This window comes from Pseudopodoces humilis, chromosome 20 (assembly GCF_049639895.1).
Source record: "Pseudopodoces humilis isolate 2021_Gansu_Grassland_sample_001 chromosome 20, ASM4963989v1, whole genome shotgun sequence".
NCBI lineage: Eukaryota > Metazoa > Chordata > Aves > Passeriformes > Paridae > Pseudopodoces > Pseudopodoces humilis.
Genome location: NC_142219.1, coordinates 10,626,880 through 10,641,696, shown reverse-complemented (window position 1 = coordinate 10,641,696; position 14,817 = coordinate 10,626,880). Strand labels below are relative to the sequence as shown.

The 14,817-nt window shown below is 42.6% G+C and overlaps 1 protein-coding gene across 6 annotated transcripts; it reads right to left on the bottom strand.

Moving 5' to 3' along the window:
• Positions 1-77: 77 nt before the first annotated feature.
• On the bottom strand, positions 78-14,454 carry RNF185 (ring finger protein 185). 6 transcript variants are annotated; one of them, XM_014253775.2, is made up of 7 exons: positions 14,305-14,454; positions 8,568-8,801; positions 7,077-7,095; positions 6,320-6,432; positions 5,749-5,803; positions 3,696-3,813; positions 78-2,575 (listed from the first exon to the last, which is right to left on the bottom strand). In XM_014253775.2, exons 2-7 carry the CDS (start codon positions 8,747-8,749, stop codon positions 2,478-2,480), a joined length of 585 nt encoding a protein of 194 aa, XP_014109250.1. In that variant the 5' UTR covers positions 8,750-8,801; positions 14,305-14,454; the 3' UTR covers positions 78-2,477. The 6 variants fall into 6 exon arrangements, with proteins under 6 accessions (XP_014109250.1, XP_005524500.1, XP_014109248.1 ...); XM_005524443.3 differs by lacking the exon at positions 14,305-14,454 and adding an exon at positions 14,078-14,198; XM_014253773.2 differs by lacking the exon at positions 14,305-14,454 and adding an exon at positions 13,678-13,878.
• Positions 14,455-14,817: the final 363 nt, after the last annotated feature.

The window sequence follows — 14,817 nt, the reverse complement described above, 5'->3', positions numbered from 1 at the left end:
GGGTGCGGCCCCGGGCGGGCCCCGCCGGTCCCGCTCCCGGCCCCGAGGCAGCGCAAAGGAACGGCGGCGTACTCCGCTCAATGTAAAACCATTTTTTAATTCTAAATCACTTTCACAACAGTGAAAATTAGTGAGGAGGAACGGTAACGCACTGACCGAGCCGTCCGGGCCGTGTGCGGTCGGGTTACGGGGCAGGGGTACATATAAAAGCACACCAGGGAAAGGGGGAACCAAGCGTTAACACTTTTAGACTATTTGATCCTTGAATTGCCGGAAAATAAGAGCTCTCAGCCATGTTTCTGCAGCCTTCTCTAAATCCATTATCTCTCTCACTCCTAGATGGAAAAACCCCCCAATCCATTAAAATTCTGCTTCATAAATGTATTACTTAAATATATTTCAGTACCACTTGAATCAATTGCAGTCACTTCTCTATCCTCTTTATGGGATAAAGGCTTCAACGGGCTACCCTTCTCCTCCCTGCATAACCTCTCAGTATGGAGTTTTTCCGTACAAAAGGAGAAGGAATCCGTCCTTTACTGTGACATGAACCTTCCCTTCTCATCAGCAGGTGGTGCTGACTGTGCAGGAGAGGAACCCAAAGCTGTGACATTGTAGGACAACCAAACAACACCAGCCTTTCTCCTGGGAAGGGGCCCCAGTTACCAAGTTATGCACTTGAGAAGAACCCTGTACCAAAGTTCAGCTTCTCACAAGTGTCGCACAACAAAAGCTGAAGCACCACCTCAACTATAAATAGCTGAGCAATATATTCTGTCAGATTATCATCGAGTCAGGCACAAATCTGACATGACAAAACACTGCAGAAGCTTTGCAACATTCGACTTGCCAGATGGGATTTTGGAGGTAGGCAAGTTAAACTTCAGTCATCCTCTGCCTTGACACTAAAAGGGAACAGTTTATAATTACATAAATAAACTTCTATAACAATTAATTAAAGGTGTCCTGCCCAGGAAACTCTTCCATATGCTAAAAAATCCCAAGCTATTGAAAAAAAAGTTTCTATTAATTGATTTATCAGTTTTCTGTCTACTGCCAGGGAAGTCACAACATTCATCTTGCAGGAAATCATTATGACTATGAGTGAACTGAATCAAAAAAATCTAAAAACAGTAAGAGAAAAAAAATGGAATTGCCTAGTCAGAGAAATATGAACTGTTCATCTTGCTAGGGAATCTCTCGTACCTGTTTCGAAGGAATCTACACCAATACATCAGGAGTACTCTTTAAAGCTGAATACCCAACAAGATTCCAAAGTGGCTGCAGAGTGCTCACCTTCTGAAATATCCCCTCAGCACATTAATGGTTGTGGTCTCCTCCAGCACTTCAAATTAAAATCTTTGGTAGATACTGCAGAGACTCTTGCGCTGTAGTGGTTCTGCTGTGGCACGGGAGAAGGTCTGTACGCACCTGCAGAGAGAAGGTCTTCCAAATGTTCCCTACTGAACATGTGCTGGCAAAGGCAGGGTCTCATGTCTCCTCCTGTGTAATTTTACAGTATGACAAGTTTTACCTCAAAACTCACGTAAAGATGCTTTTTCTTCCTCTCCCCAAACAAACTGATCTCAGATCTGTAATAGGATTTTATCTGGAGTACATGACCTTGTGTAGAAAGTCTCAAAGCCTTGGGAAAGATAAATGTCGCTACAGTGACGAGATTGTGAGGGGATTATCCATGAGTGCAGCCACAGGTGCTGCACAGAGCTGGGGAAGACAACACTGTTTGTCAGTGAGGAACTGGGCTGGGTCTGGCAGCCCCACCTGGCTCCATGGCCAGAGAATCTTCCAGTGTCTGGCTCCAGCATGCTCAGGCTTTAGAAAATTGCAGCATAAATTTGTATCCCTTCTTCTAACAGCCATCAGAACCATCAGGAAGGGTTTTCCACCACACCAGGAAATAACAGACGGAAAAGAAACCAGTCTCCAGACCTGGTTCCGTTTGCATCACATGCTGTGCCCCAGAGAGTCTCTCTCTCCAGTGCTGCAGATGATTTCCTGAAGAAGGTCGGATGTTGATGGAGACATTAAATAACATCTGCAGCTCTGGCAGATCCATCGTGGTTGCAAAGCAGGAGATACTGGTCACACTGGAGGTTTCCTTACCTGCCCAATCTACTTTGGGATAACTGTCTATCCCACAGACCTGGTGTCACTGATTGGCACAGGATTTCAAAGCAGCACTCCCTCTCCGAGTGCAGCTCAACGCTAGGCCCACGGTTTGTGGCAGGAACCTGTACAAGATATCTGAGATGAAATACACTTTTAAACCAATGTTTTAATTCCCAACTCTGGTGCAAAATGTGAGATTCCTCATTGTGCTGTGGTACCACCAACTCCTGAAGCCCATAGTTAGCTATGGAACCAGACACCAAGAGGTTTAAAATGGGATGGGGATGCAGTTTGTAACTGTTTCAGTGGCCTTGTTGGTCATGAGTATATAGAATAATGGAAAAGACTTATGCAATCAACAGCCAGAACATTATCACCAGTGCCACAAACAGGAAGAGGCGGGAAAGGAACTGCTCATCCACATATTGAGGAGTCCCTGGAACAGCTGGAAAACAGGAAGTAAAAAAAACAACAGTTCAGCTCCTTCCTCTTCTCTGGGATTGTGTATATTCTGAATATAGGATATTCATACATTGAAAAATATGCAAAGAATCTGCTTGGTGAGAAAGTTGCTATTTCTGACCCTCAGCCTGGCTGGCTGCATGGGAAGATCAGAAGGAAGACAAGTATCAGATCCCTGAAGCAGGACTCCTTAGTTCAGTCCCACCCCAGATTTTCAGGGGACACTGAACTGTAATTAATAGGGACAATAATTAGACCCAAGGACAGCACAGGACCATGGCAACACTGGTGTGATGTGAAGAATGAGTTTGCTCCTCATAATTCCTGTGCTGTATGACAGTGGAAGATTTGCCAGGCATAACCTTTCACAAAATAAGTTCAGAAAACCCTGGGCAGTAGGTGTCCTTGTTCAAAACAGATTCAGCTTGTCTACAATAAAGACAGGGAGGAAGTTCTCTAGGGATTACTTAATTGTTAGAGAGCAAGATCACCCCTTGGAGTAACCCAATTGTTTTCTGTTAATCAAAAACATGAAGTAATTTCACTGGGAAGTTACTTCTCACAGAATACAGATGACTATCTCAGAGATAAATTTCTGAAAAATGAACAGTCTTTGCATTCATTATTTTGTGGTACCAAGCACCAGCTTAAATTTTTCCTTCTTATCTTTCAGGAAATGGTCCTTTCGTACTGTTTTTAAAATCTGTGTCTCCTTCACATCCCTAATGACTCCTTTTTATTAGTATTAGAAAGTCTAGTCCAATTTGTTTTTTTGCAGGAGGAGTCTGCTAGTTTAATTCAGATGTCAGAGGAGACATCTGAATTAAAGGAGAGCTGTCTCCAGTGCCACTGTTTGCCTGCAGTCACTGGTCTCCCAGGAGGCACTTCAGCAAATTATATGCAAGTGACAAACTTTCTTCTTTTATAAGTCTGTGTACAAAACATATCAGCTACAGACCACGTTCTCTACTGAGTGTTTTTGCCCTCATTTCGTATTTCCATTGGCAACACTGGTTACTGTTCAGAATCTTTTGTCATTTAGTAGGTTATTTAAGTTTGTAAAATGTCTGTTTGTGACAGGACAGGAGAAGGATCCGTGGTACCTGGAGGAGGTCGCCCGTCGTTTATGTTGAAGGCTGTTGCAAATATACCAAAGGGAAATGCCCCAATTCCAAATGACATCTGGAAGCCACCATCGCCAAACCCAAAGCCCTGGAATCCCTGCAGAGAACAAAGAACAGGAGGCAAAAAAGGTAACAATCACTTAAAGCCTATTTCAGAGTACTTTGTGGAAGTGCAGACATTCCCTCTCACTGGCTTTCCGAGGACTGAAGGAAAGCCACGCTGTCTGGCAACTTTCAGTCTGACACACTTTTGTACATATCCCCTTAGCTCTCCTGGGTTTAAATGTTTCAGACAGCAGTAAATTTGCCAAGCAACCCAAAGGTTTGAGAAAATGAAAACTAGCAACTGCAGCTCTTGCTTGAGGGTCACAAATTAGGACAGTGTTTCTCAACTGCAACCTTTCTCAATGTAGTAATGTGGTATCTGCCAATGTATCAAAATAATCAGAAGGATTTCTGTTTAGAATGTCTTAACAATTTATCTCTGTTAACAGCTGTTAGCCACATAAGAAAGGTACTTCAGAAAATAATAGAAATTTATTTTTGTGATACATGTGCATCATTTCAACGCTCAGTGAAATGATAAATTGCCAGTGGGATGGAATGCATTTGAAGGAAAAGTATAAAAAAAGTTAACCGGGGGACTCAAATTAAGGTGGAAAAATCACCTGGGGCATAAATGCAAGACATAAGGAAAGGAGGAAAAAAGGAAGTTACAATGCAATAACACTGACCCTGTGGGATCCAGACTAAAATACCACATCAAGTCAAAAGATAAGTGTTCTGAAATGAGATGAATCCTGCTCTGCAGAAGCAGTGTGCTGTTTGAGAACCACCTGTATAGGAATCTAGGGGCTTTTGTCATGCCTAACAACTGTGGAGAGCCCCCAGTTGTAATCCAATGATCTGTCCTCTCACCTCAGGATTAAAACAGTGCTACCAGTTCTGAAAGACTCTCTGGTTTATCACCACCAACAATGGGAGGACAAAGATGATTTTAAACATATAATAAAAGCCAGAAGTTTTTTGGTTGAGCCTTGATTTGAGGAGTTGGGTCTTTTTGAACATACTCTTCTCAAGCATTTTGCCACTAACTATGAGGGACAGCAAAGCTCTCTGTGGCACGTACAGGATCTGAAGAGAACAGGGAAGCAACACCACTACTGTCCTGCCCTTCATATCCCATCCCTCTAATTTACAGCAGCACCAGCTGAAAGGTCCAAATAAGGTACAGGAGCTGATTTAATAAGGCAGCAATGCCCTAGTCAAAGAGAACAGCTGAGCTCCCAATACATTCAATACAGAAATGCACCTTAATCACACCCTGCAGAGTTGTTTGCCTGAAGCATGAGGGAGACAATCCTCTCCAAGGACTCCAGGCTGAGTTACATGGAAATGTGCCATTGTTTCATCAGGTCATGCTCGCTGCCATCGTGCTGAAGACTGTGGTCTGTCCTACCGCCTACTCCCACATCTACTCCATCTGCCAACTGCTGTTTACATTCACCCTATGTAACCTCCTCAACAAAACCACAGATCCCTCTTCAAATTAACATGTATCCAATAGATATCGATTTCTCTTGCTTGTAATGTACAGTAACATCCCATCGAAACAAGAGAAGCAGGTGTCAGTTTCAAAAATCTAAATTCATACGTGGATGACATATTTCAATGACACGTATGTTTTGAGAGAAATACATTTGCACAAGGAATTTTCAAAGCAAAGTGTTTCTTGTATTAAAATATGGAGAACAATTAAGTATGAAAAGCTTTTCCAGTGATACCACACTGGGCTCATGAAGCTTGATCCAAGCTGGGCTGCTCTTTGGGATGCTAAAGGGTACCAGAGGAATGAGCTCTCTGCCACACCACAGCTATCAATGATTCATGAACAACCAACTGGGCAAGAGCAGGATGTGCAAGCTGCAGGATCTTCATACAAGATCTCTCACAAACATTATGTTCTCCAGGATGAATAAATACCACCATCAATAAAAACAACCAAACTGCTTGAGCTTGTTTGATCACTTACCCCTCTGTTCTCTGGTTCAGGTCTCTGTCCTTGGGGTCGTGGTGGAGTTTTCTCTCTGCAGGAAGTTGTGAAATTAGCTCAAGTGCAAGGACATCTGACAACAGTATCTGCTGTAGCCTGCCTAATAATGCAGAACCACCATAAAATGCTGGGGCCATCCAGCAGAGCTGGAGCAGTGTGAGAGAGCCAATCATGCAGCTGTGGACCTTCAGCAGCACATCACTGAATTAACACTGCACTTTTGAATTACAAATACCCATTGCAAAGACTAAAAACTGAGGACATGAACATTTAATAGAAGCTTCTCTGGTCAGGTAACAATCATTGCCACCTGCCACTTGTAACTGACAATTAACACTTGATTCAAATTAAAATGAATTGCCAGTTGAAGAAGAAATGTGTGCAAACCCAGGCCCTGAAAAAGCCAGTAGTATTTGGCAGAAATATCAGATCTATGTCTTTTGACAAAGTATTTAAAATTGTGAATCCAGCACTTCAACAGTTTAATCTTAAGACCCTAAAGTTTCATCTTTAATTTTCAAATTAAAATAGTTGCATTTAGGTTTCTTACCTGGGGTCCTGTTGCCCAGTGCTGCCTCTTCCATACAGAGGAATAACTTTATCTCGACTGATTCCTGCTTTGCATACAGGACACACTTGTCTGTTTGGCCTGGTCTCTAGCCACTAAAAGAAAGGTAAATTAGAAGAAAACTAGTAAAATACCACAAAAACAACTATGCAAACCTCACTTGCAGCCAGGCAGAAAGACTTTAGCAATTTCTCACAGAGCTCTGGAGCAAGACATTTAATAAGTGCCAAGTAGTCCCCAAAGTGGAGTTGGCACTTTGGCTGTTGTTCTGGTGGGAACCACTTGCTGATGTGTACATATTCAGATCTGCACTGCAGTAAAATAAGAAATAAAGAGTATCACCAGAACTGGTAGGCCAAGGGCTAGTGCAGATGGACTTCCTATCATCCACCTTTTCTATATTGGTAACACAATGCAAAACACTATGTACACAAAGAGAACAATACTCAGCACTTAAACCTGCAAAGTAAACCTTGCAAGTTCCAACAGTAATTGTACCAAAACTGGAATTACACAGGGTTTAAGAAACTCAAAAGTGGAGGCAAGCGGAACAGAATCTAAGTTTTCTTGTTGCTCAAAGAGCAGATTGCAAGGTGTTGCACATGAAGATGCATGAGCAGGTTGTGATGGCCCTGGAGAGAAAAGCACATTTGAAAAGAGGGGGATACTCCAGAGAACCAAGGGCTTTATTGAGCAACTGGAGCTGATGAAAAACAAAGTTAAAGGAAACTTGTCTTACCTGGTGTAAACAAGGCCAACTGTGAGCATTCCCAGGACAATTTGTTCACAGAGCAAAAAAAGAGAAGAAATTAGAATTAGTTACTGAATTCAATATGACAAATGTGCAGCATACAGGGATAGCACAGCTTGGTGACAACAGAATCCTGGAATCCAGCTGGGCCAGTTCTGTAGCCTCCCATTAAAATAATTTTTGTAAGCACAGCCCAAGACTGATCTCCACTGGGTTTTTTTTCACATTACGCAATCTAAATTCCTAATATGGTTCTGTGCATCTCCCATTGCTGGGTCCTCATCCATTCCAAAGGGCCAGACAGAGGCTCTATTAATCTTAGGGTTTATTGTACAAATTTTCTCTTCTGATACCATGAAAAGATATCCCAGAGCCAAGATGCAAATGAGCAAGATGTCAGTAATGAGACTTTAGGATCTTAGAAGATTGAGCAGAAACACCAGCCATAATCACAGAATCATGGAATAACTCAGGCTGGATAATACCTCAGGTAGCCTCTAGTCCAACCTGATGCTCAGAGCAGAGTCAGCTATTGAGGTCAGACTCAGTTGCTCAGGGCAGAGAAATTCTATTACACAGATTAAATTGCTATGGCAAATTAAAAAAAAGTCAAAGACAAGCAACCTACAAGATAGAACTGCTAAACAGCCATCTGCTTTCAAAATGTTCTCAATAACACCATTCAGACAAGACACCTGGTATTTTTAAAGTTCCACTCTTCCAAATCCTTTTGTGCAATAATTTAATCTTATTTTATCTTAACACACCCTAAACCAGTGATTTTCCATCTCCTCAAATAAAAACCCAGATTTTCAGATGTTATGTATATTTACACAGGAGAAAAGCACCTTTAGGCCTCTTTTTATTAAAAATTTAGCCCACTGTGTAAGAAACTCCAACCCCCCCACATTTGGCCATGTCAATCATGTCAGTTCAAACCAGGTTACCCACATCAGAAATTCTGTACATGTATTATATCTGTGCTGTACATTATTTCCAGGTCAAATTACAGAACTGAAAAATTCCTAACACAAGTGCAGTATCATGGGAAAAGAGAAATAGCCCATATGTAAAAAGCTTATTGACTGTTTTTTTTCTTTTTTTATGGTTTCAAAGGTAAAAAGAGCAAGCTTGTAGGAGAAACTACAATTTGGCCTCCAGAACCTAGATTCATATCCAGGTTTAGGTAGGCAGAGGTTAGAAAGGAATTTAGATCTAAAGAACGTATCTGTGCTAGGCCAGACAGCACAAATAGATTAACACACATAAGCAAACAGTGTCAACAAGCACTGAACCGTCTGTGTGAGGCTGCTTGCTTGCTTTTACACAATAATCCAGAAGTACAGGGAGTTTAAGACACAGGAAACCCACTCCCTGAAACACAAGCAAATTAAAACAGCTGAGGAGCAAACCCAAGCTTCTCCTAAACCAAACCCCCAGTCCTTCCTCCTGGCTGATGTGTGGGGCTGCAGCACGTACCAGAAGAGGTGCCCACACAAGCTGATAACTGCATCCTTAGCGGTGTCTAAACAGATGTTGCATTCAAAAGTGTTGTCCTGATTAGTGTTGTCCCCAGAACCATTGCTGCTACTGCTGCCACTGGTCCCTCCAGTACTGGAGTTCTTTGTCGATGCAGAAGTCGTGGGTCCTTTGCTTGCCATCCTCAAGAACCACCCAGACGAGGTCAAGAAAATTTTCTTCTTGGAATCCTAGCTGTGAGAAAGGGAAAAAAATAAACAAACCTAAACAACTTATTGGCATTATAAACATTGCATTCTGGCCCCATTCCAAACTGGCAGTGAATTATCTAAGAAGCTCTTGAATCCTGTTGTTGATGGTTTTAGTTTAAGGTAGCCATGAGGGATCTTTTTTTAGAAACTAAGCTACTTTACAGTCCCATAGTATGACCTGGCTGATGTGTGACCTGTACTTTACTGTTATTGATAAGCATCCACAGCCAAAACAACCCCTCTGTATTTTCTCATAAATGCCATTTGCTGTAAGGAGAATGAGCTCACCTAGTCATACATGCCCTTCCAAAATCCAACACAACTTATAACTGAGAGTGCAGTCTGAAGCAAAATTTAATAGTGAAGTAATTCACGGTTCAGACTGACAATGCAGAGTTTTAAGTTCAATGTTCATTAGTTTGGAATATTAATGACATTAATGGCAAGCAAAGGTGGCTTAGAACTTGAATTGTCTCCTGAGCAGTATATTGCTGCTATCACAGCAGTCTTGATATGACTAGCAAACATTCCTAATACTTTCAAACTATCAAACATCTCTAATCTAGTAGTAAGGTAGTAATGTAAGTATTAGAAATTTTACCTGAATGTGCTTGCATTTTAATTCAATGCTTTCACCTCATTAACATAATCATATTTACCAAAGAACAGCATTTATTTTATTTCAGTAGCAACAACCTCTACAGTGTAATTCCTTGATATGTAAATTCCACAGTACCTAAAACTTTGAGATTCAGCACAAGGCATTTACATTTCTAGAAATACTTTTACCAGTACAAATTTTTTAATCCAAGAACTAAAAGAGTTTCAGTAGCTACAGAAATTAATTCACTAACTAAAACAAAAATGTTTAAAATATTCCATTGTGCTTTTCATGAAACTCTAACATCATGTTGATGCTGCAGGAACAGGAATACTTAGATAAAGCTGTGAGAAACAAACAGGTGTTTATCTGAACTTTTTGCAAGTGTACAAATAATGAAGCATTTTCAAAGGGCAACCTGAATTTTTCAGAAGGTAATTTCTTCGTGAACTTACCCCCCAAGCACTAAAGGCTTTCCTTAGTGTTGCCTCTTTGTAGCAGAGCTGCAGCACACCTGCAGGGCAGCAAACTAAAGCCTCGGGATCTCCAGCTGTTATTGCCAACAGCTCCTTTCCTACAATACATTCCCACTGCACAGTCAGGAAAGCATCACACTCCAGCCTTGTGAAGTATTGCAGCAAAGACTCAGTTACAGCAGGTGAAATCTATTTCTGCAGAGCTTTTTCACTCCATTACATCATTTTGCACAGTGTCCCAGAAGGGCAGATTTGTATTCACAGATGCTGCACTTCAACATACGCTGCTTTCAGCATTGCTGACTCTCAGCATTTCACACCATGACTCCATTTACACTCAGTTCATTGTACAAAATTAAAATCCGTGTTAGATCAAGGCAGATGGAAACGCTGCCAACCCACAAACCGTACGCCAAAGACACTTGGATTTTTCACACATCCTTACAAGCAGAATCTTCGGTCTGTCTTGCTCAGTAGTTTAAGTGAAAACTTATCAACTTGGACCTATATATATTAATATAAAAACTGAGAAAACCTCTTTAAAACTAAAAAGTTCAACATGCTGTTAAAAATACACATCCCTTTATGGAATGGTCACAAGAAACATCTTGACATATAACACAAGGAAAGGATGTGTAAAAGAGGCAAATGAATAAATTCTGAGTCCCTAATACCAATGTGGAAAAAAAGTTCCTTTTTTCCAAATTAAATTCTATATATTAACACAATGAATCTAGAGACTTGACAAAAAAGATAAAATCTGTATCTCCACAAAAACTTACTGAAAACAAACCTCTCAGTTTTTAGTAACTACAACAAATAAGTAAAATGTTATGAAGAAGGATGACAAAGAAATCCAGAGACATATTAGTAATGAAATGGAATAAAGATGGCTGAGACAGAAGAAAGATTAAAATGACATAATGCAACAGGCACTGAATCTCCTTTCCTAGAAGAGGGTCATTCCTTAATCTCTACTGGGGATCCTCTCCTAAGTATTTGTTCATTGGCTGATGGGGCCCAGTGACCTGTTATGATATAACCAATTCAAAATATCAAAACCATACACACCAGTAAAAATAATAAAAGTATTCTCAAACATTTGCTCTTGTCCTTGAAACATAGTTTAATGTGAGTCTGTAACAAGTGCTGCTGGGCTCCGTACATCTGCACATATATAAAGAAGCAAACGTGAAACAGCTTCCAGTGGCTAAATTTACATTTGATAATCATATATTGTGTAGCTTGTGAGTGTACTCTGAATCCTAAAGTAGGAATTCAACTGCAAATGGAACTTGATGGAACAGAATGAGCTCAGAATGGAACAGTCACTCAAACTACTTAAACTTTGAGACAAAATTCTCTAGGGAAAAAAAAACCAAAACAACGAATGATAAACAAATCACAAACTAAAAAAAATCAACAACTAACACAACAGGCCAAACCAATCCCATTTTCATTTTTCCTTAGAGTTTCTAAGGAAGACTGTGAGTACACTGGGATAGAACATGACTTCTGGGGTTAAGTAAACACAACTGAGGGATGCCAGTCAAGATTTGCTATATCCTTGTCCTTCAGATCAGGTCTCCAAATCAACCCTAGAGGCATGATGAACAGCAAACAAAACAAGGGAAAGGATATAAAAACCAGCTGATACCTAACTGCAGGCATTCAGAGATCTTGTCTTTTTCTTTCTTCTTTGCTCTTTACATATTTACAGGAAAACAGTACCTTTGTTTCATAAAAGCCATCTAGATTAGCTGTTTATTTCCTTTAAAACACAATCCCTATGTTATATCCCAACAGGTTGTTCTGACAACGACTGACATTTGCTACGTCCAGGAATCAAGAGTGGCAGCAGATGAATGGTTAAGAAACAAGAAACTCATTTGCAAGGAGGCTTCCTAAATAAACACAGAAGTCTGGTGGAGCATGAAGACATGCAAGTGGAGGTACATGAGAGGGTGAAACTCCAAAAGGCAGACTGGGACCTGAGCCAGCTGAGAGCACAGGAGGTCCAGGAGAGGAGTAAGTAAGTACAGGGACTGGAAATGTCCATGTGCTGGGTGTGAGTACTGCTACAGATCTCACTAACAGCCACTAAGAAAGGAATTTTCCTCTAATATTTTAAAAACTTAATCTGTAAATCTACTGGGAGCAACTGCACACCAGGAAAGCACAAACTGTCAAAGTGGCTGTCAAAGATCACACCCCTGAACTCAGCAAATGACAATGACTACATTTGCCAAGGTACACTGGCCCAACCCTCAAAATACAGGAAAAACACTTCAAGACAGGCTAGAGGAGTTTTCACCATAACTTCAGGTATATAAAATAAATCTGCTGGAAACAGCAGGTGAACATTAATTCAACCTGGGAAAGGCAGAGAGGGAATATAAATTAGAAGCTAATTTCACCTACATAAAACAGTCCTCAAATACATGTTCACAGTATGACATTAGGATGTCTCAAGTATTGAATTTTTTTCATGAACAATGAGAAAACATTCTGGTGAAGATATAGAAGTCTGGCTAGTTTATTAACAAAATCCAGTTTGTTCTTCCTTGGCATAACAATGAAATAAAAAGGGCAGCACTGTTGGATGTCAATTCCACTGGAAAGACCCTTTTCCATATTTCTTTCCTAATTAATCTTATTTTAGCTAAGATTATTGAAATTGAAATAATCCAAATCTATTTATGAAACAAATTCTGATTTAGCTCCTGAACCTTTTTCTGTTTAAATGAAAAAGAAGACTTGTCAGTATTATCTTATTACTAAGGTAACAGTGTCATTTTCTGACACTTAAAAATTTTATAAAAGGAATATTAACATTAGAAAATTAATTTAAATCTAAAATTACTACTGAGAGTTTATATAAAGATGTCTACTCATCAGTCTAACAACAGTCTGATACTTACATATTACAATTGCCTGGGCTTCAAGTACAACAACCAGGTAATAACCTTAGCTAAAAACTGCTGACAGTGCCTAGAAGAAAGTGCACTGCCTTCTTGACAGTCATTTCAGATATTTTTAACAAACACATGACTGTCTTGCTGTTAATCATTAAATACATATTTATCTCTCACTACCTTTTTACTCTTTTCTGTCCCCCAAACATGTTACATTTTAACTCCTTGGAAACATTTCTCCAGTTCATCTTTCTCCCTCCTGTAACCTGTACAGCATTGGGCACCCACTTTTTAATATCACCATAAAGTGGTCCCAAAACATGAATTCATGTGATCACTTGCTCTTGCAAAACCAACCATTTGCCTTCCAGCCCAACGTGTCCTTGCCTGGCCTGGTTTCATTAATTGGGATTCTGCAATGCACACCTGTGTTCCAGTCAGGGTAAGGCAGGGTATGCCAGCTGAAGGGCTGTTTCGGGAGCACTGAGGAGTCCATGTACCTTGTAAATGCAAACAGTAAAAACCCTTACATGATTAAAGTAATTGCTTTTTTATCTGTTCTATAAAGGTTTAATACAGACTCCCAACAAAAGTCTTTCAACAAAGATTTTATCCTCTTACCTCACAAAGTCCAAAGGGGAAAAAAAAAAAAAAGAAAAAGAAATATAAGCAGTTGGGTAATGCTGCCCCAGCGATTTCCTGGTCTGCAGTGCCGTGCAAGACAGACGTGCTTGGCTAACCCAGGCTAGCAGCAAAACGTAAAAATATCAAATACAACAGTAATTATATACAACAGACGTGATTTAAAAAGTAACAAGCGAGTCTTACTGTATGAGCAATTCTCAAAATACAAGTAATGTCATGTACCAGCAGCTGACGCCTCGCGACATACCCAGAGCCAGACCCGTCTATCGCGACAGAGGCGCCGCTCCTGGGAGCGGGTCCGGCCCCGCACAGCGCACCACCGGGCACGGGCGGCCCCTAGGACGGCGCTTTCGGGGGAAACCCCGGCCGGCAGCGCCGGGCCGCGGTCCTGAGCTCGGGGGACGCGCGCTGGGCCCGCCGAGGGCACCGCAGCCGCGGCTCCGGAGGCTCCGGGCGAGGCCGGGGGTCCCGCGGCGTCTCCGCCCCGCTCCTTTGGAGCAGGCGCAGGCGGCTCCGGCCTCCCAGCGCCCGGGCCCGGCCCGGCCTCGGAGCCGCAGCCCGGCCCCAGCTCCCCTCAGCACCCCCCCCCCGGCCCGGCCCGGCCCGGCCCGGCCCTGCTCACCGGCGGGTCCGGGCTCCCCGCAGCGCCGTGCCGAGCCGCCGCTCCGCCGGGCCCCGTCACCTGACCGCCCGGAAACGCGGTGGGCGGAAGGGCCCGGCCCCCGCCCCACCGACCGCGGCGGCCCCGCGCACCGGCCCGGCGGCTAGAGGGGGCCGCGGCGGGCAGGTGTCACTGCCCGCGGCCCCTCCTCAGCCCGGCCCCACGCAGACCCCGCGGGCGCTCGTTACCTCGGGCTCCTCCGGGGGGAACGGCCGGGGCTGCTCCGCCCGCGCTCGGCCCCCGCCGCCACCCCCGGTGCTGCGGGTGTGCGCGGCCCTGCTGCCCGGGGACGTGTGGCGGCCGCGGCCAAACGGCGGCCTCCGGGAACTGCAAGAAGTTCGTACCGAATGCTCGGCCCAAGCAGGAAGGGAGGAAAGAAAAGGAAGGACGGAAAAGGAAGGAAGGACGGAAAGGGAAGGAAGGAAGTTTGAGGGAAACAAATCGTTGACTTACGAGTGTAGAGTGCTAGAATCTGAGCTGAGAAACATCTCCAGAATGGAAACAGAGAGCTTGATAAAAGTATTTTGAGCTTGAAAAATGTATTTGTACAGTTGTGAGAAACCAAAGCAAGGGAGAGGAGGTGACCTGACTGAGAAGGCACTTCTGGAGGGTTTCACCCAGCTCCGGGGGCACCCCACCAGTCCTGAGGATTCCAAGGTACAAAACAGCCCAAAATTGCCTGTTCTTGTATACAGTGGAGA